General features: G+C 39.9%; 1 protein-coding gene across 3 annotated transcripts in view; it reads left to right on the top strand.

Annotated features, from left to right (window-relative positions):
- LOC131139808 (collagen and calcium-binding EGF domain-containing protein 1-like) overlaps window positions 1-7,463 on the top strand; it is a 48,581-nt gene extending 41,118 nt beyond the window's left edge. For all 3 annotated transcript variants that reach the window (XM_058089712.1, XM_058089713.1, XM_058089714.1), the window contains 7 exons: window positions 6-149; window positions 1,663-1,784; window positions 1,876-1,990; window positions 2,237-2,376; window positions 2,516-2,551; window positions 3,968-4,003; window positions 6,641-7,463. In XM_058089712.1, the coding sequence (XP_057945695.1) occupies window positions 6-149; window positions 1,663-1,784; window positions 1,876-1,990; window positions 2,237-2,376; window positions 2,516-2,551; window positions 3,968-4,003; window positions 6,641-6,832 (785 nt within the window). In that variant the 3' untranslated portion in view covers window positions 6,833-7,463. The remainder of the gene's footprint in view (window positions 1-5; window positions 150-1,662; window positions 1,785-1,875; window positions 1,991-2,236; window positions 2,377-2,515; window positions 2,552-3,967; window positions 4,004-6,640) is intronic.
- Window positions 7,464-19,883: the final 12,420 nt, after the last annotated feature.

Genomic DNA, 19,883 nt, shown 5'->3' on the forward strand with positions numbered 1-19,883 from the left:
TCCAGACATCGATGAGTGTGAGCAGTCGGGCAGCATCAGCGGCGTCTGCGACCACGAGTGTGTCAACACGGCCGGCAGCTTCCTGTGTCGCTGTCACAGCGGGTACATCCTGGCGCCGGACCAGCGCTCCTGCATCGCCGTGCACAATTGTAAGACCATTAAAACTACTTTTTATTTGTCATTTATTTTTGGACACTAAAATACTTAATATTACACAATATTACATCAAAAAAACTATTTTCAAGTGTATAAAAGTGTAATTTACTTTTCTTCTACTATTATTTTCATAGGATTATTTCTGTCCTTTGCTGATTGGCTAATGGAAATCACATGCTTCCACTGCCGCATCGTGACCGGCATTTGTTCATTTATAATTTAGTGTACCAAATATGGTGTGTGGTGGTTAGCGAGCAGACCTCACAGCTTGGAGACCAGGGTTCAATTCCACCCTCGGCCATCTCTGTGTGGAGTTTGCATGTTCTCCCCGTGCATGCGTGGTTTTTCTCCGGGTACTCCGGTTTCCTCCCACATTCCAAAAACATGCTAGGTTAATTGGCCACTCCAAATTGTCCATAGGTATGAATGTGAGTGTGAATGGTTGTTTGTCTATATGTGCCCTGGGATTGGCCCGCCACCAGTCCAGGGTGGACCCCGCCTGTCGCCCCAAGACAGCTGGGATAGCGGTTTTGTAATTTAATTTAATTCAATTCAATTCAATTCAATTCAATTTTATTTTATTTTATTTTATTTTATTTTATTTTATTTTATTTTATTTTATTTTATTTTATTTTATTTTATTTTATTTTTAAATAAAAAAAAAACCTTTTTTTAATTTAATTTAATTTTCTCATTAATTTCTGGTGATATGAAACATAATATGACTAAGGTGGCTATGGTCAAAATTAAAAACAAAACAGTACGTTACCTGGTAGAAAATGAATGAATGAATGAAATATGGGCGCATGCTTTATGAAAAACTACATAACTTATAAAAAAAACAATATACCGTATTTTCTGGTTGGCCGTCCCTTCGACTTATAGTCCAGACAATACGGTATATATCTTTCCTTGCAAAATTGCCACCCAAAACATCATTCATATCACACCTGTTTCATATCACACACGTGCAACTATGTCTTTTTTATCGCTTATGGTACAGGTGCAGCCCCCAGGGACGCACAGAGGGGCGCACGCCTGAAAGATACATATGAAGATATAAGCGTACAAGAGCCCATGTGGAGCAGTCGTGTGTCTTTATGATCACAAATGGTCACATGTTTCTACTCCCAAGCATGAAGCAGAACAGTAAATCCACGCCGCGTGTGTGCAGCAGCTTGCCAAAGGCAAACTTTAACATGATGAAAAGTTATGCATGTGGGAGGGGTTTGGTATAAATTTAGAAAAATTACAAGGGGGTGTTGCTGTAAATCACTGCGTGCCGCTCATTTGTCATTCACATGTGTCGGATTTAAAGCCGCGGTGTCTAACAATCGTTTGCGATCCAGACAACAAAAGACATTGTGTTGCCATGCCGACTATACGATTAGTGGTGAACGTTGCACATGAATCCTAATTTTACATATGGTGGCTTTAATGTTTTTCTACATACAACAAATGCCACTCCTGTCGTGTCGGACGTGATGGTGTTGCATTCGCTTGCAGTGAGTTCATCGGGGAAGTCGGACACGCTGATGGGCGCCGCCACCTGCTCCTTCACCTGCCAGGAGTTCACCGACATGAAAAACAGTCTGCTGCAGCTAAAGCTCAGGATGGCAAACACGCAGGTAACGCCACACGGCAGCACACGCCGCCGATCGCAAACTCAAACTCCCGACTTGCCGCTACAGATTTTTAGTTTTCATCTCGTTGCTGTAGGTTCCCGACCTGGCCAACCGCAGTGACAAACCCCCTGTGGGGAGACCAGGAAAAGGTCCCGACAACACGGGTAGACCTGGTCTACCCGGCCCACCAGGACCTCCTGGAGTCCCAGGTGACAATATCGTTATCTGTCAGTTTGATTTACCGTTTGATCTGTTTTTTTTTCATCTAACGTTTCGTCTATTGTTTAAGGAAAATACATTTCTGGGGATCAGAAATTTATGCGGGATTTATGGTTCAGTGCTTCTTTTTGATCAATCTGTCTGTTCTATCGTTCAATCCATCATTCTCGTCATGCTTCAATGTTTCTATTCCACCCATCTAGTCATCATTTGATGTCTCGTATTGTTCCTCACAGGACATCCAGGGGAGCCTGGCAAGAGAGGGGACCCAGGCAGTGAAGGCCCACCGGGCCCTCGGGGACCCCGGGGGGACATGGGACCCATGGGTCCAGAGCCTGATTTGAGGCACATCAAAAGAGGCCGCAGAGGACCAGTGGTAAAAACAAAACCTCCATTTTGACCCAAAATTGAAGACAGCCAAAGTACCCTTTGTACCTCAAGTAGACATTTTACATTTCAATTGTATAAAGTCAGTGTGACAAACATTTCCATCATGTGTCTCGTCCTCCACGCAGGGACCACCCGGGGCCCCGGGAAGAGACGGTTCAAAGGTCAGTTAAATGTCTGTCTGTTCAGGGAGATGCAGTGTTGCCCTCTAGTGGCCTGACTGTGATGCTACAGCTCCTGCTGGCATATAGTATACGTACTATGTACTATGTACTATGTACTATGTACCCTACATGCAGACATCCTGTAATACAGGATGTGGATTAAATGTGAGAAATTCAGGAAAAAAGACCACACATTCCTCACCCACAGCACATAGTTTGGGAACTTTATGCATGTCAAGTTTGCCTTTGTTATTGTATTTCTTTCCCAAAAATACAAAACTTTATTTTTTGCTATATTTTTTATACTACCTGTTTTGCCATCGAAAAGACACTTTTTTTTCATCATAATACGATTTTTTTTTCAATGAAAACACAACTTTGTTCTTCTAATATTGCAGCATTTTTCAAAAGAAATATTTATTTGTAATTTCTCTATGCATTTTTGGGATAGTGCAACTTTGATTCATATGGCTGGAAATTAGGTCTTTGTTTTTCGGAAATGTACAAATGTATTCCTGTAACATGACAACTTTTTTTTTTTCATCAAGACACAACTTTATCTTAGTAATATTGCCTCTTTTGAGGATGTTACATGTTTATGTTTTGACGATCTAATGTTCGCATTATGTGATTTTTGTTCTTGGAATAGTACAGTAAACCTCGGATATATCGGATTCAATTGTTCCCACTGGTTTTGTCCGATATAAGCGAAATCCGTTATATGCGTATACCGGAAAATGTCAGTTTTACGCATATATGGGATTTATATCCGGTATATGCGTAAATGGGATTTTATCCGTTATAAAAAGGCACTTCCTTGACTATGTTTCCAATGTACCTGGACGCGCAGGCAACGCTGCAAACGCTGCAAATGACGTCGTATAGCGGCCTGTCACGATTCGGCGAATCGGAGCGCCACGATGCGGCCATCCGATATATGCCAGGGAAATTTCATGGAAATGCATTGGAACGGGACTGGAGATTTTGTCCGAAATAGGCGAAATCCGTTATAAAAAATCCGATATATGCAATGAATTTTTATTGGAAATGCATTACAGAAAAATTGGTTCTTTTTTATCTGTCCGTTGTGAGCGAATTTCCGATATATCCGAGTCCGATATATCCGAGGTTTACTGTACTTTTTTTTTTTTACATTTTTACATTAAGTCAAGTCAGTCAAGTTTATTTATATAGCCCTTAATCACAAAAGAGCCTCAAAGGGCTTAACAAGCAGGCAACAGTAGATACAGTAGATGATAGACAATAGACCACATCCCTGATCTCAAATTAAGTTTTCATTAATATCGTATTCCAACTTGACTTATTTCTCAATAAAGATTCCCGTTATATTAACTTGTTGGGGGATTTCTCTCCAAAAAAAATCCCAACTTCATTTGTAATCTTTGTCATTTTTAGGGCGACAGAGGAGCTCCTGGTCCCAGAGGTCCTGCTGTAAGTGGATTTCAACACTTTTGAACGCAACACAAATGATCTGCTTCCGAGATAAAATAAATCTCATCTATGTGGATGAGATGAAGTGAAAATCTAATTCTAACTGTGCTGGTGAGCTACTGGATTCAAGATTTGTTATGATATTGGTTTACATTAAAATCGCATCTGTTTCTATAAATAGATTTAGGCAGGTTTGCTTAAATATAATCATAACGCTTCTCATCCCTCATCATGTCTTATGAATGCAATAACACTTCTCATCCCTCATTTCTTATGAATGAAATAACACTTCTCATCTCTCATGTCTCATGAATGAAATAACACTTCTCATCCCTCATTTCTTATGAATGAAATAACACTTCTCATCTCTCATGTCTCATGAATGAAATAACACTTCTCATCTCTCATGTCTTATGAATGAAATAACACTTCTCATCTCTCATTTCTTATGAATGAAATAACACTTCTCATCCCTCATTTCTTATGAATGAAATAACACTTCTCATCTCTCATGTCTCATGAATGAAATCTCACTTCTCATCTCTCATGTCTTATGAATGAAATAACACTTCTCATCCCTCATTTCTTATGAATGAAATAACACTTCTCATCCCTCATTTCTTATGAATGAAATAACACTTCTCATCCCTCATTTCTTATGAATGAAATAACACTTCTCATCCATCATGTCTTATGAATGAAATAACACTTCTCATCTCTAATTTCTTATGAATGAAATAACTCTTCTCATCTCTCATTTCTTATGAATGAAATAACACCTCTCATCTTTCATGTCTCATGAATGAAATAACACTTCTCATCCCTCATTTCTTATGAATGAAATAACACTTCTCATCTCTCATGTCTTATGAATGAAATAACACTTCTCATCTCTCATTTCTTATGAATGAAATAACACTTCTCATCTCTCATGTCTTATGAATGAAATAACACTTCTCATCTCTCATTTCTTATGAATGAAATAACACTTCTCATCTCTCATGTCCTATGAATGAAATAAGACTTCTCATCCCTCATTTCTTATGAATGAAATAACACTTCTCATCTCTCATGTCTCATGAATGAAATAACACTTCTCATCCCTCATTTCTTATGAATGAAATAACACTTCTCATCCCTCATTTCTTATGAATGAAATAACACTTCTCATCTCTCATGTCTCATGAATGAAATAACACTTCTCATCTCTCATGTCTCATGAATGAAATAACACTTCTCATCTCTCATGTCTCATGAATGAAATAACACTTCTCATCTCTCATTTCTTATGAATGAAATAACACTTCTCATCCCTCATTTCTTATGAATGAAATAACACTTCTCATCTCTCATTTCTTATGAATGAAATAACACTTCTCATCCCTCATTTCTTATGAATGAAATAACACTTCTCATCTCTCATGTCTCATGAATGAAATAACACTTCTCATCTCTCATTTCTTATGAATGAAATAACACTTCTCATCTCTCATGTCTCATGAATGAAATAACACTTCTCATCTCTCATTTCTTATGAATGAAATAACACTTCTCATCCCTCATGTCTTATGAATGAAATAACACTTCTCATCTCTCATTTCTTATGAATGAAATAACACTTCTCATCCCTCATGTCTCATGAATGAAATAACACTTCTCATCCCTCATTTCTTATGAATGAAATAACACTTCTCATCCCTCATGTCTTATGAATGAAATAACACTTCTCATCTCTCATGTCTCATGAATGAAATAACACTTCTCATCTCTCATTTCTTATGAATGAAATAACACTTCTCATCTCTCATGTCTTATGAATGAAATAACACTTCTCATCTCTCATGTCTTATGAATGAAATAACACTTCTCATCTCTCATTTCTTATGAATGAAATAACACTTCTCATCTCTCATGTCTCATGAATGAAATAACACTTCTCATCTCTCATGTCTTATGAATGAAATAACACTTCTCATCTCTCATTTCTTATGAATGAAATAACACTTCTCATCTCTCATTTCTTATGAATGAAATAACACTTCTCATCTCTCATTTCTTATGAATGAAATAACACTTCTCATCTCTCATTTCTTATGAATGAAATAACACTTCTCATCTCTCATGTCTCATGAATGAAATAACACTTCTCATCCCTCATGTCTTATGAATGAAATAACACTTCTCATCTCTCATTTCTTATGAATGAAATAACACTTCTCATCTCTCATGTCTCATGAATGAAATAACACTTCTCATCTCTCATGTCTTATGAATGAAATAACACTTCTCATCTCTCATTTCTTATGAATGAAATAACACTTCTCATCCCTCATGTCTCATGAATGAAATAACACTTCTCATCTCTCATGTCTCATGAATGAAATAACACTTCTCATCTCTCATTTCTTATGAATGAAATAACACTTCTCATCTCTCATTTCTTATGAATGAAATAAGACTTCTCATCCCTCATGTCTCATGAATGAAATAAGACTTCTCATTCCTGATGCAGGCCAATCAAAAAGTACCTGCCAGCCAAAAGTGGCCCCCAGGCTGTACATTGGAGTCCACTGGTTGAGCATATATATATATATAGATTGGCCTAAAGTGTGTGTGTGTGTGTGTGTGTGACATCAGGGCCCCCCCGGTTCCTTCGACTTCCTGCTCCTGATGATGGCCGACATCCGCAACGACATCATCGAGCTGCAAGAGAAGGTGTTCGGGGAGAGGCGGGGCATCTCGCCGGACAGCCCGCCCCATTCCAGCGGGGAGGAGGACTTTGTGGAGTGGGGGTCCGGGCAAGGAGGGGACCTCATGCTCAGCACCTGACCTCTGACCCTTCGACAACCGTGACGATAAGACCCGCACAGACGTGTTCACGTCTTGGAGGCTGCAGCTCTCCAAGACCATTTCAACTTGGAGGAACTGGGACGGGGTCATCCAAAACCAGGAGGACAGGAAGCTCTGCGACTGGGAGAGGACTTCAGACCACAAAAGACACGGACTTCCCTCGCTGTGGATCTTCTCCCCCTTCAGGGGACGCGTGGAGCTGTTCATCACGGCGTGGACGTGTACTGTTCTGCAAATGGGAGTCGTTATGACGGTGGAAGAAATGGGAACTTTGAACTCTTCACGCCGGCCACATTTTAAGGACTGAACCAGGAAAGGCTTTGTTGACTTGCAGATGGACCAAACAATAAACAAACACGGTGTACCGCCTTTATCTGATCATGACAAACCAGGCTGGGGTGGGACCACAACTTTTCCTGGATAAACATTCCGAAAATGCAAAAATCACAAGAAAGGCACCCGACTTTGCTCACGTCCCTGCATGCTTTTTTTTTTTTTAGCACGGAAAGTCAGGCGTTATTCATCGAAAGCTCCGACAAAAGAAGTCCTCGCTTCTTCTTTACAAAAATAATAACCATTTCAATAAAATGACATGTTTTTACCTCAGAAACATGATTATATTCTTTACAAAAATAACACTTTCCCAAAACACAATTTCATTCTTTAGAAAAAAAATACTTTATTCTACTAAATGACAACTTTTTAACGTGACAAACATTATTATATTATTATTATATTATAGGACTTTTCATCAAAAAAATATTTGTATCCTTTTTTTTTCAAGTGCATTTTCATCAAATGGCAACTTTTAGTCTGAAAAACACAATTGTATATTTTTTTTAATTTATTTTATTCATAATGATAATTCTATTGTTTAAAAAAATTCTCACAAAATGACTTGCTAGAAAAGGTAGAACATTAACTTTTTGCAACTTTTTTAGTCTGATATAGAATTACATATATTTTTTAAATTATTTTATTCTCATTAAATTCCGACTTTGTATTTATATATTTTTGTAATTGCAAAGACAATTCTGACAAATTATTGAGACGTTTAGAGTTTAGCTTATATTGCTAAATAAATGACTACTCTTTAGCTTGAAAATGTAGAACATAACCACTAAGTTATATTTTTATCACTTTCTGTATTTGCAATAACCCATTTTTTGATAACAAATGGTATAATTGTTGGTAATCAACCATTCTCTCTTTTTCTTGTAATTGTACTAATTTTATTCTCATAATGTATCACGTTTTTTCCTCAAAAGATATAACTGTGACTTTTAAAACTGATTCATTCTGGTAAAATTACATTTTCCTCAAATTGTTATTCCTCTGAAATCCTTTGAAATGATGACTTATTTTTGCCATAACTCATTTCTGTGACAGATGACGTTATTGTTGTTGTAGCGTATGCTTGGACAGGTTTTGACCAGAGGAGGGCGCCAAATCCACTTCTCCCAGTAAGGCGGAAGGCGGGTGTATTGATTGCTCGTGCGGCCTGCGAGGTGTACGCAAATGAACGTAAATCACAGCAGTGTTCAAATGTTGAACCCTAGCGTGGCTGCATCGTGAGAAGCGGCGCTATCTGGGGTCAAAGGTCAAATGCCTGGGTATAAACAGCCGGGGGGGGGGGGGGTAATTGTAGCGGAAAGGTGGAGGGGTGCTTGGGGGGGGGCTTGCCCGGGCTCGCAACCCACCACCACTTGACATGCGGCTTCTGCGTGTGCTTGTGCGTGAGTGGCAGGCGTTTCACCTGGCGGTCCCGCCCCCTGACGTGCGGCCACCCTCCTCAGACTGCAGTGGTTGCCTCGGCAACCGTCGGGAAAACACACACACACACACACGAAACAATTTGAAGAAGCGTGTCGGCATGTGAGAAAAGAGATTAGCTCATTTCCTTCCGCGCTTGACAGCCGAGGCGCTTGACTCAACTCGGCCTGCGGGGGCGCCAGAGAGAGACAGACCCGGAAGAGAGGTCAGTGGTCACGTTGGTCGTCGTTAGAGCAAGAAGGAAGCTCGTTGTTCAGACGAACAAGTTCAACATGTTAATATTCATGTAAAAGGACATTTTTTGTAACAAAATAGAGCATCTTGCAGTAAAATGCTTTATCTAAGTCACGTTTTGCTCACTGTGTAATAAGCTAGCAGTTAGCTCATGACTTAGCTAGCTCTACATTATTCTGTTAGCTACTGTGTTTAATCAATTGTAGCTTCTTGCTAACTACTATTGGGTGGCTTGTGTTAGCTGTAAGCTAATTATAACTGAGCCTGTATTTTTTGTAACAAAATAGAGCATCTTGCCTCACAATGAGGCGGTAAAACAGAATGCTTTATCTAAGTCACTTTTTGCTAACTGTATAATAAGCTAGCAGTTAGCTCATGACTTAGCTAGCGCTACATTATTCTGTTAGCCGTGTGTTAGCTACTGTGTTTAATCAATTTTAGCTTCTTGCTAACTACTATTGGGTGGCTTGTGTTAGCTGTAAGCTAATTATAGCTGAGCCTGTATTTTTTGTAACAAAATAGAGCATCTTGCCTCACAATGAGGCAGTAAAACAATGCTTTATCTAAGTCACTTTTTGCTAACTGTAATAAGCTAGCAGTTAGCCTTTGACTTAGCTAGCTCTACATTATTCTGTTAGTCGTGTGTTAGCTACTGTGTTTAATCAACTGTAGCTTCTTGCTAACTAGTATTGGGTGGCTTGTGTTAGCTGTAAGCTAATTATAGCTGAGCCTGTATTTTTGTAACAAAATAGAGCATCTTGCCTCACAATGAGGCGGTAAAACAGAATGCTCTATCTAAGTCACTTTTTGCTAACTGTGTAATAAGCTAGCAGTTAGCCTTTGACTTAGCTAGCACTACATTATTCTGTTAGCCGTGTGTTAGCTACTGGGTTCAATCAATTTTAGCTTCTTGCTAACTACAATTGGGTGGCTTGTGTTAGCTGTAAGCTAATTATAGCTGAGCCTGTATTTTTTGTAACGAAATAGAGCATCTTGCCTCACAATGAGGCGGTAAAACAGAATGCTTTATCTAAGTCACTTTTTGCTAACTGTGTAATAAGCTAGCAGTTAGCTCATGACTTAGCTAGCGCTACATTATTCTGTTAGCCGTGTGTTAGCTACTGTGTTTAATCAATTTTAGCTTCTTGTTAACTACTATTGGGTGGCTTGTGTTAGCTGTAAGCTAATTATAGCTGAGCCTGTATTTTTTGTAACAAAATAGAGCATCTTGCCTCACAATGAGGCGGTAAAACAGAATGCTCTATCTAAGTCACGTTTTGCTAACTGCGTAATAAGCTAGCAGTTAGCTCATGACTTAGCTAGCGCTACATTATTCTGTTAGCCGTGTGTTAGCTACTGTGTTTAATCAATTGTAGCTCCTTGCTAACTACAATTGGGTGGCTTGTGTTAGCTGTAAGCTAATTATAGCTGAGCCTGTATTTTTTGTAACAAAATAGAGCATCTTGCTTCACAATGAGGCGGTAAAACAGAATGCTCTATCTAAGTCACTTTTTGCTAACTGTGTAATAAGCTAGCAGTTAGCCTTTGACTTAGCTAGCTCTACATTATTCTGTTAGCCGTGTGTTAGCTACTGTGTTTAATCAATTTTAGCTTCTTGCTAACTACAATTGGGTGGCTTGTGTTAGCTGTAAGCTAATTATAGCTGAGCCTGTATTTTTTGTAACAAAATAGAGCATCTTGCCTCACAATAGCTCTACAGTAGCTCTACATTATTCTGTTAGCCGTGTGTTAGCTACTGTGTTCAATCAATTGTAGCTTCTTGCTAACTAGTATTGGGTTAGCTGTCAGCTAATTATCGCTGAGCCTGCGTGCTAATGATTTAGCATAGTTTTGACATTGTGGCGTGGCTGTGATAATAACGCGAATGTTCTGATGATGCGACATGTTGTTACATTCTTTGTGTATTTCAAAACAAATACAAGTTGTAACAATTCCTGATTTTGGCTTTGCACGCAAACCAACCGCAGCCGGTAACGCTGTGATTGCGAGGCTTGTTGACGTTGGCCTCGTTGCTCCTCACGGCTTCCTATCTGCTACCCGTGTTGGACTTGCCCAGTGGCCTGCTTGGGAAAACATGCCAGGAATTCAATTAGACACATTAGCTGTGTGTGTTGTGTGTTGTGTGTGTGTGTGTGTGTGTGTGTGAAGTGACTAAATGACTCCCACCATAACAGAAGTCTTTGCTTGGACAGTAGTTTGGACGGAGAACCACCACATTCTCTCTCACTTTCATGCCTTGATCCAACCTCGCCAGGGAAGCCTGTCCCATGGCAGAGTGCCACTGTCACATGGGGGATCTTTCACTCGCGTTTCTGCCAAATAGATGATCTTTGGCTCACATTTTTTTTCTCAGTAGGTCCTTAAAAACAGACCGTTTCTGTCATGTCTAGGTTCTGCAACCCAGTACAGCCTTTGAATCTGGTTTTTGGGGTCGGTCCCTAGAAACAGGATTCTTAAAAACAGCACAACCTTCTTGTTATTTAGAGAATCTTTGACCAGGGCTTTTGCAGACGGCCCTTAAAACTGCAGAGTCTTCCTGTCATATCAAGGATCTTTGACTCACATTGTTTTTGCAGTGGGCTGCACGGCGATCGAGTGGTTAGCGCACAGACCTCACAGCTAGGAGACCCGAGTTTAATCCCACCCTCGGCCATCTCTGTGTGGAGATGTTCTCCCCGTGCATGCGTGGGTTTTCTCCGGGTACTCCGGTTCACATTCCAAAAACATGCTAGGTTAATCGGCGACTCCAAATTGTCCATAGGTATGAATGTGAGTGTGAATGGTTGTTTGTCTATATGTGCCCTGGGATTGGCTGGCCACCAGTCCAGGGTGGACCCCGCCTCTCGCCCCAAGACAGCTGGGATAGGCTCCAGCACCCCTGCGACGTTTGCCTTGTTTTCAACTACTGAATGTCTTTATTCAACACACAATGCACACTCGCACATTTAGTCTTTATTTGATTTGTATGTGTTATTTTAATTAAACAAGGCTGCACAGCGGCCGAGTGGTTAGCGTGCAGGCCACGCAGCTAGTAGACCCGAGTTCAATCCCACCCTCGGCCATCTCTGTGTGGAGTTTGCATGTTCTCCCCGTGCATGCGTGGGTTTTCTCCGGGTACTCCGGTTTCCTCCCACATTCCAAAAACATGCTAGGTTAATTGGCCACTCCAAATTGTCCATAGGTATGATTGTGAGTGTGAATGGTTGTTTGTCTATATGTGGTGAAAACAAATATATAAAAAAAAATATTTTTTTTTATTTATATTTAAACAAATTTAACCTAGCTACAGGAAGCTAAAAGAAAATCAAAACAAAAACAATGTTAGATACATCCCTTAAAGGGGACCTACATATGATGCTCATTTTTGCGCCTTTGTATTAAGTTGCGGACTCCTATAGAGCAGATACACACAATAACCAACACACAAAGCTTTGTAGTTCTTCCAGAATCTGCACCTATTCAGCTGTATTTCTTTGGAACATAGTTCCTTCCGGTTTGTGCCGATAACGGTATTGCCAATTTTGTCCAAATTTGCAATTCATGTATTTTCGTTCTAAAAATAAATTCTAATACACAAAGACCATTTCTTGGTATTATTGTAGTTTTTTTTCATATTTAAATTTTAATGATAATACAGCTACGTAATTTTTAAATGTACATGTTTAAATGGGGCTGCACGGTAGTCGAGTGGTTAGCAGACCTCACAGCTAGGAGACCAGGGTTCAATTCCACCCTCGGCCATCTCTGTGTGGAGTTTGCATGTTCTCCCCGTGCATGCGTGGGTTTTCTCCAGGTACTCCGGTTTCCTCCCACATTCCAAAAAAAAAAAACATGCTAGGTTAATTAGCCACTCAAAATTGTCCATAGGTATGAATGTGAGTGTGAATGGTTGTTTGTCTATATGTGCCCTGTGATTGGCTGGCCACTAGGAAAATGTGAGTCCCAAGTGGAGACCACTTGAGAAGCGTTTTTGCAGCAGGTCTTTTGTCTTGTTTGTGTTGGGAATATTTAACACCTTGCAGGCACACATTGCAGCTTTTGGTACGAGGAAAAGGGGGAAAAAAAGCCTTCTTGTACTGACTTGCCAGTGTAATCCAGACACTCCTTAAGTGGATATTTTGTTATGAATTTGTTCCAGATTAACCCCGTGACAGACTTTACAGGTAACTGATGTGTGAAGAGACAAAGCGCGGTCCGACACCTCTACAGCCACACCGGTTGGAAAGACATTTAACCTCAAAATCTGAGCGTCTAAAGCCTTTCCTTCATAATTTGGGGTTTGCTTTTTCTTGAAACTATCAGTGGTGAGTGGGGGACAAATGTGATGCCAACCATAGAACCGGAAGTGGGAGAGGGGGGGATTTACTGCAGAGAATCCGTACACACTGCTCAGTACAATAGCTAGTAAACCAGGAAGTACCGTACATCTTGAGGTCAGCTCACCTCTGTTTTGCTTTTTCTTTGACTTTTTGTGCTTTTTTTTGCAACACTTATTCCAATAGAAGTTAGCACCTGTGATTAAAGTTAAGCTTTTTTACTTTTAATGTCTTGCAGTGGTTAACTTGTTCTCACACCTGCACGCTAATTAGGATAATTACATTATCATTGTTGTTACATATTACTTTATTATTATCACAGTTTCACACATATTTGTATGACAACATTAGCCAATGGGGCAATTATGATGAAGCCTGACTAATTAATATTTGAGAACCCACACTCTAGAGGAGAACAACCAAACTCCACACAGGACAGGTCATAGCTGAGATTGAGTGAGTGGGGGAAAAAGGTTCTCTCATTTAGTGTGGAAGCGGTAAGATGGGGCTTCTTGTCCTTCTTCTCCGACTCTGTTTGAAACACCCAAGTTAAAATTAGCAAACTGGAGCGGCTCAAAAAAGGTTCTCTCATTTAGTGTGGAAGTGGTAAGATGGGGCTTCTTGTCCTTCTTCTTCTCCGACTCTGTTTGAAACATCCTAGTTAAAATTAGCAAACTGGAGTAGCTCAAAAAAGGTTCTCTCATTTAGTGTGGAAGTGGTAAGATGGGGCTTCTTGTCCTTCTTCTTCTTCTTCTACCACTCTGTTTGAAACACCCAAGTTAAAATTAGCAAACTGGAGTAGCTCAAAAAGGTTCTCTCATTTAATGTGGAAGTGGTACAATAGGGCTTCTTGTCCTTCTTCTTCTCCCACTCTGTTTGAAACACCCAAGTTAAAATTAGCAAACTGGAGCGGCTCAAAAAAAGGTTCTCTCATTTAGTGTGGAAGTGGTAAGATGGGGCTTCTTGTCCTTCTTCTTCTCCGACTCTGTTTGAAACACCCAAGTTAAAATTAGCAAACTGGAGCGGCTCAAAAAAGGTTCTCTCATTTAGTGTGGAAGTGGTAAGATGGGGCTTCTTGTCCTTCTTCTTCTCCAACTCTGTTTTAAACATCCAAGTTAAAATTAGCAAACTGGAGTGGCTCAAAAAAGCTTCTCTCATTTAGTGTGGAAGTGGTACAATAGGGCTTCTTGTCCTTCTTCTTCTCCCACTCTGTTTGAAACACCCAAGTTAAAATTAGCAAACCGGAGTGGCTCAAAAAAGGTTCTCTCATTTAGTGTGGAAGTGGTAAGATGGGGCTTCTTGTCCTTCTTCTTCTCCGACTCTGTTTGAAACACCCAAGTTAAAATTAGCAAACTGGAGCGGCTCAAAAAAGGTTATCTCATTTAGTGTGGAAGTGGTACAATAGGGCTTCTTGTCCTTGTTCTTCTCCCACTCTGTTTGAAACACCCAAGTTAAAATTAGCAAACTGGAGCGGCTCAAAAAAGGTTCTCTCATTTAGTGTGGAAGTGGTATGATGGGGCTTCTTGTCCTTCTTCTTCTCCGACTCTGTTTGAAACACCCAAGTTAAAAATAGCAAACTGGAGTGGCTCAAAAAAGGTTCTCTCATTTAGTGTGGAAGTGGTACAATAGGGCTTCTTGTCCTTCTTCTTCTCCCACTATGTTTGAAACACCCAAGTTAAAATTAGCAAACTGGAGCGGCTCAAAAAAAGGTTCTCTCATTTAGTGTGGAAGTGGTAAGATGGGGCTTCTTGTCCTTCTTCTTCTTCTTCTACCACTCTGTTTGAAACATCCAAGTTAAAATTAGCAAACTGGAGCGGCTCAAAAAGCTTCTCTCATTTAGTGTGGAAGTGGTACAATAGGGCTTCTTGTCCTTCTTCTTCTTCTTCTACCACTCTGTTTGAAACACCCAAGTTAAAATTAGCAAACTGGAGCGACTCAAAAAAGGTTCTCTCATTTAGTGTGGAAGTGGTAAGATGGGGCTTCTTGTCCTTCTTCTTCTTCTTCTTCTACCACTCTGTTTGAAACACCCAAGTTAAAATGAGCAAAGTGGAGCGGCTCACTAGTTAGCTTGGTAGCTTGTTATGCTATTATCTGTAGCCAGTGATCCCGTAGCCTGCACAAAGTGTTGTAAAGAAAGGATAATTGGAGTCTAAAATAATGTTATTAGAAAGTCAGAAACAGATTTTTTTTATGAGCCAACAATCCTACTTCGCTGAAATTCACTTATCACGAACCCATTTCCGCAATAAGCGAGGGACCATATTTTCTGCGGCCCAATGGGGCAGTTATCAATAAATCTGCCCAGCAGCAATGGTGCAGTGTATGACCTCTGAACTCTGAACTCTGCCATGAACACGTGACCGATGAGCCAGGTTGCCACTGGTTGTCAGTTCAACGCCCTGCGCTACTAAATATAGTATTTTTTTTTAAATTGACCAATTATAATGAAGCACTATGAACTCTGCCTGACAACAGGCACTCAAATAAATGGCCTGTAAATCGTCTTTATTTAGCTTTGCATCATTCTATCCGTCTGTTTATCTATTGAGCTATCTACGCTACTGTTTGTTTCCACGTTTCGTGAGTAGTAATAATGAAAAGGTCGTAATTTTCATAGCGTGAGCGTGATGTTTTTAAGTGCTGGTATGTTGTTGCGTGCGTGCAAGCAAACATGCGAGCGAGCGCGGCGGGGCCTTTCACCAGGTGTGTGGAGTGTGCCTTCAGTGCAGGGTGGGTGGGGAACCCGGCAGGAAACTTTTTTTTTTTTTTTTTTTCGCCTTCCCTTCCTTATAAAACTCTTTGACTGACAGTTGAAAGGGTTTTTTTTGATTTATGATCCGTCGACGTCAGTCTGCTGTTTTCATCTCGTCACTTTCATCCTGCGTGCGTTTCCTCGCCGGCTTCGGCCGTAAAACTTTGGCGTCGGACGCTGGCAAACGGCGAGGCGATAACGGCTATTTGCCGAAGAAATGACCACACACGCTTGGTGGAACTGAAAGCACCGCAGGCCATATTCACAGGCGTTTGTACGCCGCTGCAAACCGCATGGATGTAATTCATCAAATGAAGAACAAAATGTCTTAGATGTCATTAGGTTGCGCAAGCGTCGGTGTTACATTCAAGTGCATCGGGCAAATCATGTTTGGTGTGATGCCTTAATGAGACCAAAAATAAAAAAGTGTCTCGAGCTTTTTATTTAACATATTTGGTTAAAATGCAGTCACGTGCCGCATTGAAGCAAATATAAGACAACCCTGAATTTAACACGCATCCTGCTTTTCAAGATGAATGATGACTCCATTTCACGTCACTGGTCTGTGAGTGACAGGAAGAAAAGCTCAACCTGGTGCCACCCGCTGGTATGCAGGTCCCGAATATAAGACAACCTGACTTTGTTTAGGGAGAAAAAATAACATCTTATATTCGGCTCACCATGCTACGTAGCAAAAACCTATTAAAATAATGATATTTAATGATAACCGACAGAATTCTATTAGTCACACAATAGAAATAATAATAATAATAATAATAATATATTTAATTAATACGCTCCTTTTACAAAAATGAAAGACAGCCGCAATCTTGGGCCAGGTAAATACCATAGTATAAGTCACACAAGGCCAAAAATGCATAATTAGGTAGAAAAAACACATACATAAGTCACACTGGAGTATAAGTGGTATTTTTTGCGAGTAATTTATTTTAACTACTTGTCTAAAACAGACATTATGTCCTCTTGGAAGGCAAGTTCTACCAATAAAAGAATAGAGAACAGGCTGAATAGGTGTAAGATATGCTAACACAATGCTTATTCAGCTACACTAAAAATAAACATGAACACAAAAGGTGTCCAGTGTTTATGGAACATAAACAGTTTTTTTCATTTATAAGTCGCTCTGGAGTATAAGTGGCAGGAACAGCCAACCTATGAAAAAAAGTGCGACTTATAATCCGGAAAATACGGTAATCACAACGATTTCAAATAACAGCGGAAATAGTCTACATATTCAGACAAACTGCAGAAGAATAGAACATATTTTTAATTTCATATTATTTACTGAATGCAATTGCTCCTCCTGGATTAATGAATGACCTTGTTCAAAAGAAATAATCACAAAAACTCCCAATAAGACTGCAAATAGTCCACATATTCAGATACATTAGTACTAGTAGTTCAGCTGAATAGAAAGTGTCATTGAACAAATGCAATTGCTCCTCTTGGAAGTTATGAATAAAAGCAGCAACCGTCTAAAAAATAATAAGAATGACTCCAGATAAGACTAGAAATAGTCCGCATTCTTAGAAAGACTTGAATGTGTCCAGGACCAAAGCAATTGCTCCTCTTGGAAGTAATTAATAACAGTGGAAACGCTGTGTCAAATAAATAACCACAGCCCCAAATAGAACTGGAAATAGTTCAGATATTGAAAGGAATTACAGTAATACCGCTCAACAGAAATTGCCATTTGTTGAACAAATGCAATTGCTCCTCTTGCTAGAAGTTAATGACAGCAGAAACATTGCGTGGAAAAATAATCCTTATGAGTCCAGATAAGACTGGAAATAGTCCACATATTCCAAGATGATTTTGCAGTAATTCAGCAGAATACAAAGTGTCATGTATTTAACAAATGCAATTGCTCCTCTTGGAAGTAATTCATGACAGCAACAAATTTGTTCAAACTAAAGAATCACAACTCGAAATAAGACTGGAAATAGTCCACATATTCAGAGAACTGCAGTAATACAACACAATAGAATGTGTCATTTAGCAACAAATGCAATTGCTCCTCTTGGAAGTTATTAATAACAGCGGCAACCTTGCACAAATGAAATACTCAAAAGGACTCCAAATAAGACTGGAAATAGTCCACATATTCAGAGATGATTTTGCAGTAATACAACAGAATACAAAATGTCATTTATTTAACAAATGCAATTGCTCCTCCTGGAAGTCATTCATGACAGCAACAAATTTGTTCAAAATAAAGAATGACAACTAGAAATAAGACTGGAAATAGTCCACATATTCAGAGAACTGCAGTAATACAACAGAATAGAGCGCTCCATTTAGTAACAAATGCAATTGCTCCTCTTGGAAGTCATTAGTGACAGCAAAATAAAGAATCACAAATACAAATAAGACTGGAAATAGTCCACATATTCATAGAACTGCAGTAATACAACACAATAGAATATGTCATTTAGCAACAAATGCAATTGCTCCTCTTGGAAGTCATTAGTGACAGCAAAATAAAGAATCACAACGAGAAATAAGACTGGAAATAGTCCACATATCAGAGATGATTTTGCAGTAATTCAGCAGAATATAAAGTGTCATTTTTTTAACAAATGCAATTGCTCCTCCTGGAAAAGTATAAAATAAAAAAATAAAAAATCACAATTACAAATAAGACTGGAAATAGTCCACATATTCAGAGAACTGCAGTAATACAACAGAATAGAACGCATCGTTTAATAAACGCAATTGCTCCTCTTTGAAGTAATTAATAACAGCAGCACAAATTAAATAGTCAAAATGACTCCAAATAGTCTTCATATTGAGAGAAATTGCAGTAATACAACAGAATCGAAGTGATGTGTGTTTGGGTAATAAATGGTACAGTCCGTCATCTCACCCCCATGTGACCATGCAAACGCAAAACAGTTGAGCGTCGACTTTCAGTTGGCGTTCTTTTGGCTACCAGCCTCGCTCATCCAATGAATGACATAAGTCTTTGTGTTATTCACGACAAGAAAAAAAAAATCTTTTCATTCATGGATTCATGGAGTATGTGCAAAGCTGGGTGTGTCTGTCAGCGACTGTCTGTGTCATGACTGGAGGAGCGAGACATGACTTAACAACAGTATTGCTAACTTGATAAGTACAGTGCTGGAATGGAGCGGATTATGGTATAATCGGGAGAAAAGACATCTCAGGGTGAACCCAAACCTCGCAAAGACCTCAGCTCACCGCTTGGCGACTTTTGATTGACACCTCCATCGAGCCGATAGACAACCGTGTCGTCGGGCTGTAGTTTGACGCGACGCGCTCGGTGTGCACCGTTAGCCGCTCTGCGGTGATTTGGTGTTTACAGTAGCATGCGGAGTTTATCAAAACTCCCTTCAAATTAAAAGGCGCAGCGCCGAGTCCCGAGGCCAAGTTGTGGCACGTAAGCATTTTTTGGCGCAGAGATGGTACAATGGTGATTGCTCTTCAATTACACCTGGAATGTCAGAACTGGCTGGGGGTCAAATCGCGGGAACGGCAGAACGTGGATGTTGATGTTGTTGTGGTGCTAAGCGATGGAGATCCACGTTAGCAATAAGTGCTGAATGTGGCGCGTACGTGTTGTTAAAGTCCAAAAAGGGGAATCAGTCTTGGTGCATGATGCCCGACGGCGATCAGAGTTTATCTAAGGCTGGCGACGCCCCTCATCATCAAACTCACACACACGCACACCAGCTAGTATTGCGACATAGTGCGAATTGTATCTTTGCCAGTCGTGACCGCCATGTTTTATCTCCTGCAGGCGAACAAGCTGCTGAATTAGCACACATGCACACACACACATAGCATGGAAGATTGTAGACTGACCAATGTTTGCATGACGGCTGAATCACCTGACCGACCACCGACCTCGGTGTTGTGTTTGATGACAAACTGTAATGTAAACTGACCAAGG

This window comes from Doryrhamphus excisus, chromosome 12 (genome assembly GCF_030265055.1).
Source record: "Doryrhamphus excisus isolate RoL2022-K1 chromosome 12, RoL_Dexc_1.0, whole genome shotgun sequence".
Classification (NCBI taxonomy): domain Eukaryota; kingdom Metazoa; phylum Chordata; class Actinopteri; order Syngnathiformes; family Syngnathidae; genus Doryrhamphus; species Doryrhamphus excisus.